The sequence below is a fragment of the Falco biarmicus genome, chromosome 1 (genome assembly GCF_023638135.1).
Source record: "Falco biarmicus isolate bFalBia1 chromosome 1, bFalBia1.pri, whole genome shotgun sequence".
NCBI lineage: Eukaryota > Metazoa > Chordata > Aves > Falconiformes > Falconidae > Falco > Falco biarmicus.
The window spans coordinates 12,747,680-12,768,391 of record NC_079288.1 but is presented as its reverse complement, the minus strand read 5'-3'; the positions used below and the strand labels follow the sequence as shown (position 1 = coordinate 12,768,391).

Below are 20,712 nucleotides of genomic sequence, written 5' to 3'. Positions count from 1 at the left end.
CCCCCAGCCTCAGGGTACAGGGCATCACACGCTGCAGCAAACCATGGGGGTCAGCACCAGGTAGGGACATGAGCAGGTGGACACTGACAGCAGGAGGGAGGGCTAAGGATAGACCAACGGCCACCAGCAAAGGTAGGACAGACAGAAACATGTCCCTGGATGCCAGGGCTGGGTGAATGCAGTAGGATCTGGCAGGAGGTAAAGCCACCCAGACTGCAAATGCCTGATGTGGCGTCCCATGTGTGTGATGTGGTGTGAGCCAGAGGAAAAAGAAAAAAGTCTGATAAAAGAAGATGTATAGCGGTGGGAAGACCGCTAAAAAGAAACATGTCAGGCTTTTTTATCTGCCATTTCCTAGGAACAACAGGGACACCAAGAAACCCGAGACAGGAAAGATAGCTAGAGTGAACAGAAGGAGCCCAAATCCCTCTGTCCTGGTACACACGTTTAAAAGATAAAAATCTGTTTTTAAAAAAATGAAAAAACAAGCATATTCCCTCCCAACAACCCTTCACACCTCCAGCGCTCACATACAGTGTTGCTATGTTCCTTTCCAGCAGCTCAGGCCAGGCACGTGGTGCTTCCCAGGTGGCTCTGAGGGCCACTGAAGATGCTCTGCCTTGCTGCATTTAGTCTGAGTGCTGCTGCCTGCACAGCCTCTGCAAACCGCAGGCTGCCAACAGGGGCTGCCTGCTTGCTGCTTGGATCACTTAGCTACGTAGTATGGTGTATAAAACCATGTTAAAACTCCATACGAATACACACACACTAACGTACCCATAGTGGATACATAAAGATTAAGAATGATCACCAGTGGGTTAGTAAACAGTTCATCCATCTTTCAGGGGTTCAGCAGATTGCACATACCTACAGCACTCCCAGCTGCGGGACCCGCCTGACACATGCCGCTTGTCACAGCCAGGTGTTACAATCACCTACTCATCGTCATTTCTTAACTCGTAAAATGAGCTTTCACAATGCAATTTCAAAGGTGACATAAATATTTTACCTGGGAGATCAGACCTCTCCTTTCCCATCACGGTTGCACCCGTCCTGTCACATCATCATCACAGTAATCAAAACCCCACTGGTCAAGGTGCTGTGGGCCCTTTCTTTTCTTTTAAGCAGAGGTAAGAGGCCCCATGGCATTAACAATTAAGGCTCTGTAGAAAGATCTGGACTAGTTGAAAGAGCCACCTACTAGGGAAAGACAGGAGAGCCATCTCCAGGCCACTGCCACCAAAGCAACCCAGCAAGGCAGAGAGAGGGCAGACGTGAGGAGCACAGCAGCCCCAGAGCACAGCTCCCCAACCCAAAACTATTGCAGAAGGATGCCTGGAAATTAAATTAATTAATTTATTTAGAGCTAAGGCTTTTCATGCAGTGTTAGCTTGCAGAAATGTGTGAGAGATGGTTTAACCAGATTAAAACAGACTAGCAGGTTATATGAGAATGTGTTTCTTATACCAGCACCCACAGGTACCACGTAAGACTGGTACCATGTCACAGACACCGAGGAAGACCCTCTCTGCCCCAGAGCTGGCAGTGAACCAGGCACAGACCTACAGCATCGCCTCGCACCTTTGCTGCCTTCCCCTGAAGCACGACATGCCTGTCATCCTCAGAGGTGGGAGCCTGGCCTGGGACACCACTCTGTGCAAGAAAGCCTTCGAGCTCTCCCTGGGCAGAGGAGACCCCGTGGGACATGCCGAGTTCCAGCAGCTGTGGGAAAGCAGCCCTCAGAGAAGAGTCCAGACCCAATTCCCACCAGCCCTGGGGTGCCTTCGCCCCATCCGGCAGCCCCACACTCAGCTCGGGAGTCAGCTCTTCCCACCCACCGCAGAGCGTTAATTAAAAGCATGTTTAGGGGCAGAACAGTGACTGGGATGTGGCCCCCAGCACTGCATGGATCCGCTTTCATCCGAGTCATCTTTCGGTTAGTCACTAAAGGCAGAGCCCTGGCTGTCCCACTGCCCACACGGCCATGGCACGGGGCAGCCCGAGCTCTGCTCCCTGCTCCTCTCCTCCACCAGCACGGCCGTGCCACAGCCTGCGGCCCCCGAGACCCCCGGAGCGCAGCAGCTGGCACAGCCTGCTCGTGTGTCAGCAGCGGCAAGGAGCGGTGTGAGCCGAGCGGCTGGCCCTACAAATCCACACTGTGCCATGGACCTGGCGGCCAGGGGTGTCACCCGTGAGATTGCCACTTTGGTGGGCAGAAAGTCATTGAGCACAGTTTTCCTCTGTCCCCACAGGTGGGTTGAGCATTCCCTCTGACACTGCCTCAGCTGAGCAGCATTCCCTGCCCACGCTGATCCCTCCAAGCAAGGAGCTGTGGAGAAGACCCCAGATCAGCCTTTCAGCCCATCTATTCCCCCCCCCCCCCCCCATATTTCATGCCAGAGCCATGTATCAGAAATGCCACCAAGATGGCTGGCACAGCTCTGGGGTCCCGTGCAGCACACATCCCACTCGTGCTTGAGCTAGCACGGAGTGGCCATGTCCATCACCCCACACCAAGCCCCCAGGCACACACACCTTAGGCAAGGGCACACATCCCTGGGCCACCGAGCACACCAACGTGCCCTGCCACATCTGACCCACTCATGGAGAAGCTGGTGCCAGCAAAGGTCAGTGAAACACGTATGCACCTGGACATCCGCATTTTGCAAGCACTGCTCGTGCTCCCAGGGGTTAAGCAAAAACTTGCATCTTTGCACAAGACGCTTGCCTAGGGTCCTCCTGCCCCTGGGGTCCCCAGGTGCTTCACGCCCTGGGAGCGGGTGACAGCCAGCCTGGGCACAAAAGGCTCTGTGCTCCTCGCAGCAGCTGAACGCGGTGTGCATGCAGCTCAGCAGCTGAGAGAAACCCACCTTTGATGCTCTTCTGGAACAAAGAGCCCCAGATCACATCACTGGGGAGCCCCTTTTCTCACCAGTGGCCCTTTGCAGAGCCCCCACCACCCCTGCACGGAGAAAGGGGGCCCGGTGCTGCACCGAGGATGTAACGGTGGATGTGAAAGGCCAGAACACAGAGGACCAAACCTCCTCTCCCTCATGTCCCTGCCCGGCGGAGGCCTGCGCGCAGCGACAGAGGCGGTCCAGCCCAAAGCCCTGCGCTGCTGAAACACCCACCAGGCTCTGAGTTATGAGCAGCTCTCAGGAATGCTTTGAAGTGGCTCAAATCAGAGGAGAAAGCACGAGCAAGAGAGCTGGAGAGAGGGATGAGAAGGTGCCATCCGCACTCCCCAGAGGCGGCGGGGGTGGAGGATGCTCCTGCAGGTACGTCCTCGTGCAGGGGCTCCGGGTCTCTCAGCATGTTGCCAGATGGGGCCCGGCGGGTCTGGTATGGGCCAGCCATGGGAGCAGCTCTTGCTGGCCACAGTTTCGCTCCACCCTGGCCTGAATGTTTCCTCTCATCCCTGTGGTTTCCCTCCCAGTGCCAATGCCCAGCAGCCGGCTGGGAACGCCCAGGAGCAGAGGCCATGTGCCTCCCCGGGGCTGCTGTGCTGGAGGAGGGTGAGATGTGCCATGCCACGGGGCGGGAGCAGGGACACCCACCTTTAGGCTGCAGCACAGTCTTGGCACAGACATCCCCTCCCTCGCTTTCCCTCTTTGATCCTGCTCACGCACACAGAGCGAGCCTCGGGGGGGATGCCACGCCGCCCGTGCCCTCTCTAGAAGCAGCTACAGTTGCGGCCATCCCAGAAGCAGCTCGCTGCAACAGTGCTCCCCAACAGCTCGATGTACCCGGGAGCAGTTTTTGGACATGCTCCATTTGGACTCAGACATGCACCATTAGGCGGGATTTACAGGGAAGCTGGGGAATTAAATGGAGTTATTCATTCCTCCGCTTACCCCCCTCCATCCTCCCCCCTACGCATGGCCAGCCAGGTGAAACACACGCCGGGTCCCCGGCCACCAGCTCCGGCGCCGCACAGGGAACGCGCAGGACACGCAGGCAGCTCCTGCCCGGCCAGGCAGGATGGGAGAGCAAGAGCCAGAGGGAAGATCCTTTGGCAAGCAAGGAAGGTTCAACCACAACACACACACACACACACACACAAACCCAGGAGCCAACCTTCAGAGCAGAAACGCGTCTCCATGCCAAGAGCTCGGCTCTTTTCCTCCCTCTTCCCAGCTCGCAGCTCTGAGCTAACAGGCTCAGCATTCATCCCCCTGCGCCGTGCGGCACATGGGAGCAAGGGGGGATGGGGGGGGGAAGAGAGAGACTCAAATGAAATCCAGACCTAGAAAGCAGTTTCTTTTCCCCCCCTGCTTCCCCCTTCGCCCCCCCTGGCTGCTGCTGGAACCACCTTCTGTCTAGAGGGCTCAGGAGGATGGGGATTAAAAAAAAAAAAAAAAAAGAAAAAAGGAAAAAAAAAAAAAAAAGAAAAAGCAAACACAGAAAGGAAGCATTGCAAAAATAGAAATAAATAGAGGAATCGGCTGAAATCCACCCGGAGCGTGGCTGTTTCTCTTCTTAAGTGCAGAATCTGCTGGAAAGGTAGGAGGGCAGAGGCAGAATATAACATATTAAATGATCAATAGCCTACCTGAAATCCGGTCCCTCTCCATTACTACAGGATATATTTAGCATCCGCGTGTCACGGCCGTCCCTTTTTTCGGTGGCGTCCCCTTCTTTCCCCCACTCTCCCTCCCTCCTTGCCTTGCCTCCTCCTCTTCCAAAAAAAGCTCTTTGTCTGGTCTAATTTCTTCAATCTGTTGCAATCATGAATGCATCCAAATTACCACATTTCCATGTGCTGATCATATGTTTGTGCTCCAAACTGAAGTAGCTTTGTCTCTTTGAAATGAAAAGGAAGAGTAAAAGAGGAAGAGAAAGGATGAAGAAAAAAGAAAAAGGGGGTGCATGACCCGAAAAATCCTGTAACTCCCTGAAATACTCCACCAGGCGCAGGAAAACTGGAAATCCCGAGTCCTCTGTAAAACAGTCTTAAAGCTACAGCATGTGAGCGTCCAGGGGAACGCTCCAGCCTCCACAGCTCCCTCTTAATATCCACCAGGAGATGCTTAAGGAACTTGGCTCCTTGCAATAACAGAGCGAACAACTCATCCAGCTTCTCAAATCTCTCCCTGCTTCCCCAGTCTTATTTTCCTGCTATTTCCTCTATCCCCTCCTCCTTCCTTGGCTCCAGCATTTTAAAAGAGCGCAGATCCTGCACGTTCCCCCACCCTGCCAGGTCTGAAGTTTCGATTCATGCATAAACTATTCGGCTGATGAAGGCTGACTTCATTCCAAGCACAGCATCATGGGCTGCTGCTGCTGCTACCAGGCAGGACCCGAGCGCCGCACATGTTTACTCGCCCTGTGCAACCCGCTGGAGAGCTTCGCCGCTGGCCCTGGCACCGAGCCCCCGCTTCGCCTTCCTCCTCGCTGCAAAGCGTCGATAAGGAGAAGATTTCTGCAGCCAGCCCGAAAACGATAGTGAAAGTCCCTGCCCGGGGCAGAAGTTCTTGGTCTTCTTGGTCCCACGGTGGAGCGGAGGTGGGATTTGGGAGCAGTTTTCCTTCCCAGTGATGCCCAGGCAGGGCACGTGGTGCGGAGCAGAGCAGCCCTGCAGAGCCCGTTGCCAGATCCTGCTTTCCCCAGCTGGGACGGAGCGATGCGTGGCTGCAGCGATGGGCTGGCCCGCTCGGAAACTTCCACTTGGCCGTGGGCCAGGGCAGGCAGCGGGGACGCAGCGTTAGCACCTCTGCCGAGACCGTGCCCGCACTGCTCGCTGCCCGAAGTGCCCTGTGCAACCCTGCCCTGGCAGCCGGCACCGCTTGCTACTGATAGCGCGGAGCCTGAGTCACCCAGCCAGATGCAGGGCACAGCCTCCATCCCCAGGGCTGGCAAACAAGCCATCCCTCCGCAGCCCAGAGGCGGGGATGGCAGATGCCGGCAGGGATGGCAGACGCCGGCAGGCAAGGCACGGCTGCTTCACAGACCAGGTGTGCTGGCAGGACCTTTGTGTGCTCAGCACAGTACACCTGACACTTTTTGACCTCAAATGCTCACAGCTCACATAGCAAATCACAAGTATGATTGCTATGACAGAGCCTGGCACTTCCCCTGTCCCCTAGCATGGGCAGAAGGACAAATTGTTTCCTGGCTGGATGAATAAACTTCCAAGGAAAGGCTCCAGGTGTTACAGGCACTGCTGGGACCTTTGGACAGCCTGGACCTATGTTGTGTTGCTTCTCAATACTGCGTGTTTCCCCCCCACAGCAGCTGACGGAGCATCACTATCACCAAACCAGAGGCAGGAACACAGCTAATGCCAAGTGGTGGGTCAGTCCAGCAGCAACTGCTGCACAACAGAGAGAGAAAGCTGGTGGGAGGCAGCCTCAGCACGCCTCGCTCCTTAGAGAAGTTCCTCTAATCCTCAGCAGGTTATTCCCTGGGCAGGGAGATTTAGATTCCTTCCCAAATTCCTGACCATTCGCTGTTTGCTATTAAAACTCTACATGCTCCTGCTGCCAGCGCCTAAGGCGTTAGAAGGGGACAATAAGCAATGATTCCCCATGAGCAGTCTGAAACCACGTTTCCTGCCTGAGACCTCGAAGGTGCCAAACACAAAGCGAGGACCCAGGGGAGCTGCACAGCCCCGTGCAGCGCAAAATCCACCCCACTGCCTCCACCGAGCAGCCTTCATTGCCAAGCTGCTTACACTGGAGAGGAAGGGAAAAGCTCAGGGGAAGCATAAAGAAAGGAAGAAGGTGAATGGAAAGGAAGGAGGGATGGGGGTAGCACACCCGTTTCAGCCTGTAGACTTTAACCCATCAAGACCCAAGCACTTAGGAGGGAGGGATAAAGCAAAGGCATCATTTCTCGCAGGACACATCACCATGAGTTGCTCAGGGAAGTCAATCCAAAAAATAATTAATGCAATTGAACTTTATATTCATAAAACCTCCAAGTAGATGCTCTTATTCAAACTGCAATCTCTCAAGCAAATTTTAATAGATTTAAAGGTACAGTTGCGTGTCTCCGTTTGAAGGAGAGTTCGCAAAGCCCTCCTGCCACTGCTGCAGGTCCAGCGGCACTGGGGTGCCTGTGTTTGAGGGAGAGGGGTGCTTGGCCATGCTGTGCCCACGATGGCAGCATTGGGGTTCACTCCCTTCAAAGGTGTTGTTCCAGTGACCCGCATGGTACAGAGCTGGGGGTCCCCCACCCTCCTTGGATTCTGAGAAGCTTGTCACATGCCTGTTTAAATAGGTATTTGGTGGCCTGTGCACTGTACATATAGAGAAGTCTATATAGAAGTCTATATATAGAAAGATAATGTATATTGCATTTTGTAATACTACTGCTAAAGGTTTGGGGGGGGAGGTCAAGCACACCAAGGGTTCGAGAAGGGGACAGAGAAGACTTTCCCCTGGCCAGGGCTGCCTTCTCAGGGCTCACCAACCCCAACCAGCGCTATCTTTCAACAAAGCCATGAGGGGAGTGAAGAGGCAGGAGCAACTTGTAGGAAACCCCTGCTTTCTGCCATAAAGCTATAGCCAATTCTCATCTGCAAACAAGAAGCTGAAACAAAGCAGGAGCCTTGCTCCGCCACCGCCCCGTGCTTGCCGAGGCTGGCACAGGGATGCACACGCTTTCCCTCACCCCACCTCGCAGGTTTAAACATTGCCACGGGTGGCAGCCAGCAGGAAGCACTGCCAGGTGCAGAGAAAGCTAGGAAGGAAATCACAAGAAAGAAAGTAAACCAAACCCTGCTCCAGGCTCGGTTTGAATTTTATCTGTCTCACACCTTTCCTAGGCTTGCCCAGCAACGCCCAAGCCCTTTGCTAAGCAATAAACTCCTTGTTGTGCACCAACACGTAGATAAGCGGGGAAGGTGCTGTGAAGACAGCAGAAGCTCACCCCCAACCGTGGACATGCCACAGAGCCCAGGGTATCAGTGAGCAGCTGGGGGGGGATTTAGAACCACTGACACTGTAACCAGCCACGGCAGCGGCCACCGTGGTACAGACACCTGCAGGTATTCAGGTAGATCCTATTTGCAATTCCTTGTCTGCCTCTCTAGGTTTGTGCTGTGATTATGTTCCTGCGGCATTTCATCCAACAGAAGAATTACTGTCTTTTCTACCGAGGTCACACATGCAGTCCCATAGTCCCCGGCCACTTCCACCAGGCTTTTAGCAAACCAGCCAGGCACCACCTTGTAACCCCAGCTCTGCTGCTGAGCGAGCTGGAAAGGATGAACGCTGCAAGTCCATGCAGGGATCAGAGGTTCCAAACTGCATTGACGAAGGTGCTGGGAAGCAGCCAGAGCAGCCAAAGACCTCCAGGGCCTGGAGAGGCAGGAAAAATGGGGATTCAACTGGTTCTTTCACAAGCTCAGCTACCTGCAGTGCTGGCGAGCTGGGAGGAAGGTACAGGGGGGAGAACAGTGCAGCAGAGCAGAGCATAACTAAATAAAATTACTTTCAGTGAAGCATTTTCACATGAGGAAATACAGGTCCAAACTCAAACAGTGCAATCAAGTGTTGCTCCATTATATTCCCTCTATGCCATTTACCCCCAGGCTAGACCGAGCCAGCAGATGACAGTATCTGAGCTTCTGCTGACTGTTTGCTCCAAGAACCCTTCATTTACAGTTATATGAGCCTCGAGGATGGGGAAGAAAGAAAACACTGGCTAAAATTCTCCTCTTCATTTGGAAAAAACCCAGCCACCAAACAACCAAACCAAGAAGATTCCTCTCTTTCCAGGGGAGGTACTCATCCTCTGAATGCTGTTGTCCTGCTCTTTGCCAGTTATTTTTTCTTCGACTCGCCACTCCTCCATTCCCTTCTCCCAGCTGGGCAGACGTGGAGCTGCCCTGCCCTGGACCGCAGCTCTTGGCTGCTCCACATTTGCTGCCAAGCACTACTTTGCCCCTCCCTGGTTATTTCTTATGAAAACCTGTATTTGTTCAGCACAGGGGAACACAGATCCTCCCGAGTTATTACTTTTCCCAAGCCACAGCCCGTGCCCAGGACACAGAGCTTGTCACCACCCAGAAGCACGTATGACAGTTCAGCAGGGGATTGCTAACACAGCAGCAGCACATCTCTGCTCCTGCCCCGAGCCCACACAGCCCCTTGAGACGATGCCTACACAAGACTCCCTGTGTCCTGTCCCATCCCGTGGAGGGACGTATCTTTAAGGAGAGCCCCTGTTAGAGCTCTCCTCCATGCTGGCTCTCAACCTCTCTGCCCAAAAGCCTCAAGCTGCCGGAAATCCCTTGCATATCCTCCCCAGGCTTTCTGCTCGTGCTTTAACACTCATGTGCTGAAGTATTAATAGCAGCTGGCAGTGCAGAGTGAAAGGCAAGGCAGGAGGACTGGATGCTCACCCTCCCGGGAGAGCACAGGGAGCCTCAGATAAATATTAACTCTTCCACGATCCTCCGTTTATGTTTTCCTTTACAGACTCCTCCCTACCATCAGTCTTGCCCCCTCAGTGCTCTACCTTCCACAACTCATTCCTTGAGTCCCCAAAACAGGGGGGGTTACTCCATTCCTGAAGGTCTGTGGTCATTCCCCATCAAGCTGTTGCTGGGAAAGGCAGGGTTCCTGATGACCTTGCAGCATTTGCTCTTTTGAACACTGGCCATCGCTCCCGGGCAGATCACTGTGACAGCTTGTATCTGGCAGGAGCCATCAAGGAGCAAAGTCTTCAAGAGAATTACCGCTCGGGTCTCACAAGCAGGCAGATTAAAGGAAGGACGATTGCACCAAGCGCTGCAAACACCTTTGGGTTGCTCTTCTTTGTTCTGGCTTTATTTAATAAGGCAGGGCACAGGTTGCACCACACACCACTCCCCTCTGCCATCCTCAGAACACCTTGCCCGTGCACCCCAGAGCCACCCCAGCTGCAGCACACTGAGCCCAGCTCCCTGCACAGCACCAGCACAACAGCAGCAACCAGCTCAGCTAAAAACTACACAATTTCTGGGCATTTTACTCATGAGCAGCCCAGGCTTGTGGGAAGCAACGCACTGCTCCGATGTGTTGAAGCAACTCCTCTGCCATGGAGGGGGGACCACACCCTAGGACAGGTCTGCTGAGGTATTTTTTTCACATTCTTCAGGTGAATACCTAAACACAGTGATTTTCAAAATACCGCTGTCTATTGGGGCAGCCACAGGCAAAGGGCTCTCTCTGCGTGGATTTCACCATGTTACCGTACAGCAACACAACAGAGAGATGCTGCCTGGGTGTGATGTAGCAAGGGGTCACCACCGTTGTCTTACCTTGCCTTAAGGCCCCATTGCTGAAGAAAGGCCAATCCACTGAAGGAGAGAAAACGCTCCAGAACTGGGCAGCAGACCCTATTTTTCATTAGCAGCAGAACCATCCAGGTCTGGACATTTCTCTGAACTTCATAATATGCTTTTGATCAGAAACTGAACTACAACAAATTTAAACCAATGAGGAACTGCTCCATTGAGTCAGTCAATCAGGAATGCCTCTTGCTACTGGTGCTTTTCTTGGACCTCACTCATTGCTTTCATGGCTACCAAAATTACAGCAGGGAGACTTCACACTTTGCAGGCCAGCCCCGAACATCTACAGTGCTTTATCCACTAACCCATCTGCAGAGCTGCCTTACAAACAAGTCATCTCTCTGCAACAAAGGGCACCAAAGGCTGCACTTCTGACTCTTGCAGTCCTAGACACAAGATAAATATAGCAAGGGGTAAATCAGTACTCTCTGCCTAAGGTACAATTAGGGGTTTTGGTAAACACTAGCCACCGCCAGATGCACTGGCCTCAGAGGACGCCTGTGGTGGACAGCCAGGGCTCAGGAATTTGCCTCTGGCCACGTGATGAGGAACACCAGACTTTGAGGGGAAGAGGGAAAGTTGAGCAGCCACAGGCTGGTCTGCCAGCATGCCCAAGAGCAATTTGCAAACTGACGTTTCAGCAACAAAAAGATGAAGAAAATAAACACCATTGAGAGATGCACAAATTCAACAGAGAGAAATGTGACCACACACAGCTGCTTAGGTAACCAGCGCTGCATGAGCTAGCTCATACAGACCAGGTCAAGTCACCAGTCCTCTTTCCTCCTTTCTCATTTTGATCATTTCCCCCTTGTTCCTAAGGGGAAGGCTGCCAGGTGCCGTACCCTACACACCACACTTCCATAGCTGTCCCACTCCTCCAGTGCCCATGGACACCTTGGCTGGAAGTCTGTCTTTTCACTCCCCCCAGCCCCAGGAGGGCTCCTCGCTGCCAGCTCCACCAGCTCCCGTATGGGCACTGTGGGTCAGCCACGTCCCAGCGCAGCCATGCCCCTTGCAGGACACGAGCCAGGGCTGGCAGGGGTGATAATGAACTTATTTCTCCCTCTTAATGCACTGTGTCTTGCTCCAGAGGAATGGGGATTTTTTAGCTCCATCCTTCACAATGGGACAAGGCAAACAAACAAGATAAAACCGTACTCCGCTGCTATTCCCCTTCCCTGCTCTCCCAGCTCCTCTCTGCTGCAGCTGATGCCAGCTTCTCTTGAAAGGGTGTTAGGAGCTTACTTTGGAGACGCCCGATCCTGAGGCAGTAACTAACCTCGCTCAAGGACTGCTGCTCCCGTCCTGGAGGAGCTGCACTCTGCACTTCTATGTTCCCTTTCCTCAGGGGAACCCTGTGGACCTCATCAGCTCTCATCAACAAATCCATACCACACCCAGTGAGGAAGATTATTAGCTTAAAGCACAGCCGGCAGCTAAAGTCCCCAAACGTCAGAGAGCATTAAATCCCCGCTCATTAATGAACTACCGATTTATATTTTACTGTCTCTGGTTTCCTCACACCAAAGCCCGTAGCAACAGGTGCTGTAAAAGCATCAAGAGGTCTACCTGCTCACCTGCGATGCCCAGCAGCCTTTTGGGACTAAAGGAGACTATACGTACGACTGGAGATGAACCACGGGTATTGTAAAGGAACAGGACAACAAGTCAGCGCTCAGCACATCCCCTCAATAGCAAACAGGCCCACGGCACCTGTCACTACTCCTTAATTTCTTAGCTGTGCGCACAAGCGCCTAGGCTCCCTCATTCACTGTAAGTAATGCACATCTCTGCTGGAAGCACACGGGAGCCTGCAGGACTCTCCCAGGAAGCTAGAGTCCACGAGCTGCATTACGCAAGCCCAGTCCTCCCGCGTCCTCCTGTGTCCTGCAGGAAACCAAGAACCTGCACTGAGAGCAGCCCTCTCACTTTAACTTCTTGTTGCCTGGAGTCAGCAGAGCTGCACTGCTGCAGAAAGGACTCTCCGGGCTGGCTGATGATCCAGCTTCACCCTTTGCTACTTCACCCTCGTGACAAGAAAGACCAAGAGGACACATGTCAAATGAGGGCTTGTCACTAGGGAGCCCGAGGAGAGCGAGCGGTGCATGTGCGTGGGGACGCTCTTTGGCACGGACAGCCATGCAGCTGGGGTGACCAGCCCGGTGCTTAAAACAAAGGGGAATAGAGGCTTCCCAAAGAAGTTTGTATGACCTCATCTAGGGACACATCCAAAGCCATGAGGCTGCAACCACAAGTCTCTAGTTAACCCCTCTGCTGCTCCACCAAGGTGAAAGGCACGTCTGTGCTAAAACCAGCACACTGCAAAGAGGCGTGTATTCCTACAGCTTCCAGCTGGACCAGAAGTGCTGCCCGGATCCCAGTATACCAACCGGGAGCTAAAAAAAGATGCAGTAAAGGTTAGGATAATCTGAAGGTCTGGACCAAGGTATACAGGATGGGTTCCCAAATCAGTTTTCTCAGATACCACGATTACGCAGAGGGCTGTGCTGTTAGTGGGGGTGCCCACGTTTGAGCTGCAGATGTGTGACTGTTCTGGCAGCATTTCCCTGGGGAAAGAAACTAAAAAACCTAATGGTTTTTATAGAACTCTGAATTAGGTTATGTAACGGTAATCATGTACGCTCGACTAGGGAGCCCCTGGCTTTTGACATTTCTTTTGTTTATTTCCACTGCTCTGGTTAACCTGCAATCTCACATAAACCGATTTCTAAAGTTGTTCTTTTACAGACTCCAGGCACAAAGAGAGGAGATGGTCCTCAGGGCAAAGTACTAAATCAAGAGGTGGAAACAGCAAGATCTATTGCCACATGTGCCTTTACCTCACTGCATGAATTTGGAGCATCCCAAACTAGCGAACCCTGCTGAAATCCTGTTAACACGACGATGCCAACTTAAGCTGTGCCCATAGCTATGTGTGTTCTGCTCTTCCACCCACCCAGCCACACATCTTTCCATTTCAGTGCTTGTGAGGAAGGACCCCAAGAGTCACAGGCAACGCAAAAGGAGCGGTTCTAAGCTTCTCTGCTGCCCTATTTCCCCCAACTATTAAATGGCCACATCAATAACTATTAAAGGGAAAATGAAAGGTGTAACCAGGAAAAAGAAAAATAGGACAAGAACTATCTGTGCACATCTTGTTGAAATTTTCATCTAAAACTGTATTCTCTCCACTTTTGCTCATCCCAGCTACCAGCTCCTGCAGAGACCTGGGCGCCCTGGGCAGCGTGGCAGTGCAGTGCCATCGTGGTCAACGGGGTCCTGGAGCCTGTGCCCTGAGCAGAAGCTCATAGGGTCAACGTCACGATCAGCACCTTTGAACCATCTCACTAATCCTGCATCTCCAGCCCACGCTTGCCCACTTTCTGTGCCTTCTGGCCTCTCTGTCTACAGCCATCAACCTAAAGGGTGTGCAAGGGGCTCAAACTGGTGGAAACAACAAAACATGTCTGGCATGGGAGTCCCACCGCTTTACAGCCAAGAGAGGCATTTAGGCAGTACAAGACAAGCTGCCCCTATGAAGGTTTCATGACATCATTGACTGCCCCTTTCTAACGCAACCCAGATAGCTGGCCTTAAGCTTCATGCCTCTCTAAATTATGCCCTAAGCTTCCAAAAAGCACCAAGACAAGTTGTGGTTGATCCTCAGCCAACTGCTGATGATGCAGAAGTGGGGCCGCTAGCGCCCTGTCTTTTTTGGATGGAAAAGCTCTGCCTGCCCTGGAGTGCAGCTGGCCCTGGCAGCCAGCCCCTGCTCTGCTCCGGCCCCAGGCAGCCGCGCAGCCAGACAAAGGCTGAAACAGGAAAGCTGAGGCACCTGCTCCCCTCCCACCCCTTGGGACCTCTCAGGAACAAAGCACCTGACCCAAAGTAGCACTGGTCCAGGAGCAGTTCTGCTGCAACACAACTGGGCAGCATCCTCCTCCCTGCATTCACCTACACGGAAAAAAAATATGCTGTTTTAGCTAAATCGGTAAACTCTAACTTTTTCTGGACCCTCCTGCATTACCCCCGCCAGGGAAGTTCCTTCCTCTTAGCAAAAATTGAATTGTAGGCTGGAAACAAATCAAAGTACAGAGCACAGCTGGCTGCCCAAGAGGAATACGATGCCGATTTCTTCCACTCCAACTGCTCTGGGGCTGTTTTCTGGCCAGCTGAGAAGCACATTGCTGCTCTGGATGGCAAATGTCAGCAAATATTTCTTGCTTTTAAATTCATCAGGTATAGTTGTAGGAAAAATGAAGTGCAAGTAACTTCCCTGACACGCTGTTCCTAACTCTGCAGTCAACACGCTGGAGGGCAGGGATGCTGTCCAGAGGGACCTCCACAGGCTTGAGAGGTGGGTCTGTGTGAACTCCATGAAGTTTAACAAGGCCAAGTGCAAGGTCCTGCGCCTGGGTCGCAGCAATCCCAAGCACAAATACAGGCTGGGTGGAGAATGGATTAAGAGCAGCCCCGAGGAGGATGACTTGGGGGTGTTGGTTGACGAGAAGCTCAACACAGCCCTGCAATATGCACTTGCAGCCCAGAAAGCCAACCGTACCCTGGGCTGCATCAAAAGCAGCGTGCCAGGAGGTCAAGGGAGATGGTTCTCCCTCTCTACTCCACTCTTGGGAGACCCCCCCTTGCAGCGCTGTGTTCAGCTCTGGTGCCTCCAACGTCAAAAAGACATGGACCTGTTGGAGCGAGTCCAGAGGAGGCTATGAAGATGACTGGAGGGTTGGAGCCCCTCTGCTGTGAGGACAGGTTGAGGGAGCTGGAGTTGTTCAGCCTGGAAAAGAGAAGTCTCAGGGGAGAGCCTTTCAATAGCTACAGGGGGCTTATCAGAAAGGTGGGGACAGGCCTCTTTTTAGTAGGGCCTGAGCAATAGGACAAGGGGGAATGGTTTTAAACTAAAAGAGGGCAAACTTAGTTTAGATATTAGGAAGAAATTCTTCACTCTGAGGGGGAGTGAGATGCTGGCACAGGTTGCCTGGGGAAGATGTGGATGCCCCATCCCTGGCAGTGTCCAAGGCCAGGCTGGATGGGGCTTGGGGCAACCTGGGCTGGTGGGAGGTGTCCCTGCCCCTGGCAGGGGGGCTGGAACTAGGTGATCTTTAGGGTCCCTTCCAATTCAAACCATTCTATGAACTCTGCAAAAATATTGCCCCAAGCTACCCACATCAGGCAACAGCGGCATTTTAGGGGCCACAATTCTGAACCCTGATGGAGCCTTTTATAAAGGGCTTCTTCCCACTCCTCCCCTCTTTCTCTGCCTGTGTCTAATTGCACGTTGAACAGAACTTCCAAACCACTGACAAAGCTTGACCTTATGGGCATGGTCCCATACCCTAATTGAATGGGGACAGTGCCAAGCCCGATATCATCCCCATCCTTCCAGTCTTTGAGCTGAGGTCGTCCCAGCTCCCGCTATCAGGCTGCACCCCAGGACGGTGCTCCTGTCTGTGGTGAGCCACAGCCCCCAGCTGGCCCATCGCCAAGCTGCCAGGGGCAAGGAGAGATACGACTAGTGACGCTGCGGAAAGAGGGAGCCAGCAGCGAGCCCTGCTCTATGTATCTTCCACTGAATAGGACCTGGTTAGGTTTAGCTCAGCACCTCCAAGGTGCTGGACATCAGAAGGTGCTTCTGTACCAATAATTGTGGCATCTCTTCATATAGCCAGAGCCCTGTTACAACTGTGAGACACTTGAACACTGTCTTAACTTGGTATCTCCCCCTTCCCAGAGCTTTCCTTATGTATGTATGATATAAACCCCACTTTTGCAGCCAAAGAAAACCAAACTGAATCAAAGCATAGGATTCACATACCCTTAAACGTGGCTACCTAACAAAATCTTGGTCCTCTATAACCCTATGGGGATTTGGGTTACCCAAGAAACTTATTCTTCCCAGTCTAAAGTAAGTGCTCTCACTTTCTGATAGCCTCCAGCTCTCTTCATTGACCAGCCTAGATGAGTCTCACCTCACTGGCTTACCTAGGACTATGCAGCAGGCTTGTACAAAACAAAAAACACAGCTCCGAAGCCCTGGAATTGCTGTCCACTGAGCAAATCTGGATGCCAATGCCATACAGCCACTTTCGAAGGGACAAGAAAAGCTTTAGAGGAGTCACAGAATAAGGCTTTCAAAAGAGGTCAACCTCAGCTCTCCAGGTTCCTACTGTCACTGCGTGCCCCAAGGCAATCCATGGTGTCTGGAGACCCCAAGAGCTGGTGGCTATGGAAATGCATGTCATCCCTTCTTTGTTTAGGGTGGCAAAGAGCCCAAAGCAACCCCCTTCTGCAATGTTTCACTTGCAACCACAGCTCAGTCATCCCAACTCCAATTTATCTTTTACAGGAATAAAAGCTTCTGGGTGCAAGGCCAGATGTGCAGAGGGGGAAATCTGGACCTGAAACAAGGGGAAATTGAGCTGCAGTTATATGAAGTCATAAATATTTACTGCAATGTAAACCGGAGCACTGAGCTGCTCATTTGATTTTAACTTGAAAAAAAATATTAAAATGTAAAAGGTCTCTCACCAGAAAAGTGGAAAAGTATATAATCAGAGTCTAAAGAAAACAAGCTTAAACAAATGCCCCGTGTCTTTCAATTTAGATTCTCTACACTCCAGTTACCTTTGGAGCTGTACCAATTCCCCCTTCTGTCCTCGGACATGGACGTATGAAAACACGCAGTGCCAGGGCTGAGACTGAAGCTCTGGTTTTGCACATGCAGAAGACAAACAGAGACCAGTTCAAAACTACCAGCTTCTGTGCTGGTGGCCGAGTTTTAAAGCATCAGCTCTAAAATGCAGCTCAGTTCTGGCCCGAACGATCGCTGCCGCGAAGCTTTAGCACCCAGACCAACACCATGACCCCATGCTAAATTATTGCTCAATGCACTTTTCCTGCTGTTTGACATTAGTTGGCAGAGCAGTGGCCTACACTGGCCATATTTGCATCCTCCCAGCGATACATCACAGCGCATGGCTGCAAAGCTCTAGCTGCAAAGCAGCAAGCGTCCCCGCAGCGGGACAGCACCATGACATGCCATGTCGCCTGTCACCCTGGTCTGTGCCGTCGATACCTGCCCCCATGCTCATCGCCGGCGTTGGATGAGGACAGGAGGGCAGCGGCACAGCTCCCGGGGCATTTACATGCACACTGAACCGGACGTCTGTGACCAATTCCCATCCCACATGTGCTGATGTCTCGATACAGCAAGGCACTGAAGTCACCGCTCCAGGAAGGCATCCCGAGGGTGGCTTTCTCCTGCCACCCACACAGAGGGAAAAGCTGAAAACGACTGTTTTGCTAAGTGCATCTGGGAACTGAGACAGGATATGGGGGCTGAGAAGATGAATTGAAATAGCAAATCAAGCCCCGAGGGAGCAAGTGTGAGTGACAGCAAGACCAAGGGGACAGGACTGGATGAAAGCCCTGAACCAAGCGTGGCTGAAGCAGGATGTCAAGGAGGTGAGGGGGGTTCCTGGGGGTGCAGGCTGATTGCAGCAAGCAGCAGAGACAACTGTCAGCATCCTGGAGCAAAGGAGGTGGCAATGCCAAGGGGAGATCATACATCCCAGAGAAGGAAATGTGAAGGAAGATTTCAATTGCAGTAAAGCACCTGCTAAGAAAGATGAACGTGTGTGATGTACAAGGGACCCCAAGGCTGGAGACAGACGCTTTCCACAGGGGTTTGACCTGTGGAGAAGCACAGGACCATTGGAGGGGCTAGCACAGCCAGCAAGAGGGACCATCAGAAGAAAAAAAAAAAAAAACCAAACCCAGAAATGGGCTGTATGAGCTTCCTTTTGACTATTTTAATCAAGAACAGTGAAATTTTCTACTCTCAGGGGATAATGCCAATGCAGGTGACGTGTCTCTGTCCCTGGGCAGTCCCAACCCGTGTCACGCACACACAAGCAAAGCACACAGGCTCAGGTACTCACAAGCACTGAGACTTCTGCTACTGCTTTCCCAAGGCTGGAAAACACCTTTTTAAAGAAAAAAAAAACCTCAGACCCTCCCACCTGCTTCCGTCTGAATCAGAAACAGCTTCAGAAACATTAAGCTGCAATTAGGAGTGTAAATTTAGTCACAAGCACATATAATCCATAAATCTCAACATCCAATAAAAAATAATAGCTAAGGAGAGTACAAAAGAGCTGCTAATTACTAAAGCTGTATTTCAACCTCAGGCCATTCCTACTTTCTGTTGCCCTGTGTTAGACCCCTCAAATTGAGATGGGGCTTTCTAATTATTCTCTCTGGATCCATTATTCAGTAAGTAATTAATCTTTTATTTTATATTGCTCTCTTTTTTCACAGTGGTTTTATATATGTATATATACACACACCCCCCGCACTCTTTTTTTTTTACTCTCTGTAGAACATAGTGAGCTCTGCATATATTAGCAGCTAGCTTTGCCTTTCAAACCATGGCCAGTGGACCGGAGGCAGGAGATGTGATTTCTGAGAGTCACCTCTTGCATTCTCTCAATTTTGTAATTTTTTCCCTTTTTTTTTTTTTTTTTTTAAATGAGGATGTTTCAAAGGGAGAAATTCATGCAACTTACTTGGACTCATCTGGTCGCTGAGTCTCCGAAGTCTCCCGCTGGAGGTCCGGCTGATTCCTAAAGCAAGAAGAAGGTTTGAATTGCCAAGGGAGTTCGTGTGAATACGGTATGTGGAGCAATCTCCCCGCTATGACTCTGCATCTGGCGGGGCACATTTTCTGTTGGGAGTCTGCTAAGCACAGTCATCTTTGTGATAAAAAGAATTATATGTTATTTTAAAAACACCTGAGGAGAGACCTCCACCTTTCACTGAAGGCAAACATAATTATTCAAACATTTCAAATGCATGGTATTTAGGGTTTCCAGAAACACCAGCGAGAACTTCTGAAATCACGAAGCGGGGCACAAATATTCACCTCTTGCTCCAAGGTAATTTATCCTGGAGACAAATGCAGGAATTTCAGAGACAGGTTTCCTTGCTGAGAGATGCAAGCACAGGAATTTAAGGACCAGCATGTGCCCTGCACTAACAGAGAGCTCAGCAAAGAGACCACTTCCCAGAGGTGCTTGGCCTCTCCAGCTAGCTCAGCTGCAAGGGCAGCAGCGGCTCCTGCATTCGGCATCACAAGGAAGCGAAGGGTGACTACTTTGTGGCTAGATTGCACCCAACGTCCTGGGAATGCATTGTGTATGAGAGCCCTGTCATGGGGTTAGACCAGCTGAAACACAGGATGCGTCGCACATTCCAGGCAGATGCTAAACCAGAACACAGCAATCCAGATGTCGGGCTAATTCTACTCCATCTTTTTTAATGAAAAAGTATTAATCATACTCATTGGGGTAGCACATGGTTAATTCGTATGCACTGTGTTGGAGAAACATATGTGAACATTTTAACTTACCCTACATCATACATTACTTTGAAAGACAAAGCCCAGACACAACTGTCTCCTCTGTTCCTATATCCATTTCAGAAAGCCTGGTAACTCCCAGACCCCCGCCTGCCTCCCAGACTCCAGGCAAGCCAGCGGGACCTGCTGCTTATGGCAACATTCCCAATCCATCAGCAACTTGTTTAATTACTCTGCTGTCCCAGCTGCCTATTTCTGAAGCGGTGATTGCCACAACATTCATTTCCCAGGTATGTTGAAAAAATTGGCAAAAAAGAATTCACCTTTAGCCTTCGGCTAAAGCCTATCCACACACCACGGGCTGATCTGTGCCTCAGTTTCTCTTAGCACAATAAAAGCTGACAAACTAAATGCAGTGAAGCACCTCATGTGGGATGCTGTACGCTGACACTGCCCCAAATGCTGTGAGGTCCCAATATGGGGATTCCCAGGTCTGACAGCTCCTCAGGCTCTGGTGGGTCCTGTTGGAGGAACCTCAGCTCCAGGATGGTGTCCATCATCTCCGATGCTGGAGCTGTTGAGCTCCAGAACGGAGGCATAGAGGCTCCATACAAACCCCACCAGAGCACACCACAATTTTGAATCAGGATTTCTACCCTGCAAACAGGTAAGAAACTCCCAGGCTTTTGGGGTGATGCTGTTGTTCAATTACATTATTCAAACTATCTTCTCACCATCTACCAGATCTGTTGGACAATAAGCAAAGGGATTAAAATAGCACCAATTCAAGCTGCAGAACACCCCTAAACTGTGATTTGTAACATAGCCACAACCTTTTGAACCTTGTCAGCTGGAAGAGTGCATCATTATTTAAAAAAGAAAAAGAGAGAGAGAGAAGGAAAATATATAAAAGGCAGGAAAACATTCATACCAGTGAGCCCTGGAATGGAGGGAGGGAAGGGAAAAGAGCTGCCTGGCAACTCAACATGGAAAAAGTGTCTCACGCTTAGAACCCTCTGCTTATATATATTATGTATATATGTATGCATTTTCTCTC

General features: G+C 51.5%; 1 protein-coding gene across 2 annotated transcripts in view; it reads right to left on the bottom strand.

Annotated features, from left to right (window-relative positions):
- The window catches only part of SEPTIN9 (septin 9), a 144,318-nt gene that overhangs the window by 99,607 nt on the left and 23,999 nt on the right, over nt 1-20,712 (bottom strand). The window contains exon 2 of one of the 2 annotated variants that reach the window (XM_056360986.1): nt 18,865-18,921. In XM_056360986.1, coding sequence (XP_056216961.1) covers nt 18,865-18,921 — 57 coding nt within the window. Of the gene's footprint in view, nt 1-4,552; nt 5,611-18,864; nt 18,922-20,712 lie in introns of those variants that run through there. The other variant, XM_056361004.1, reaches the window with a different exon arrangement.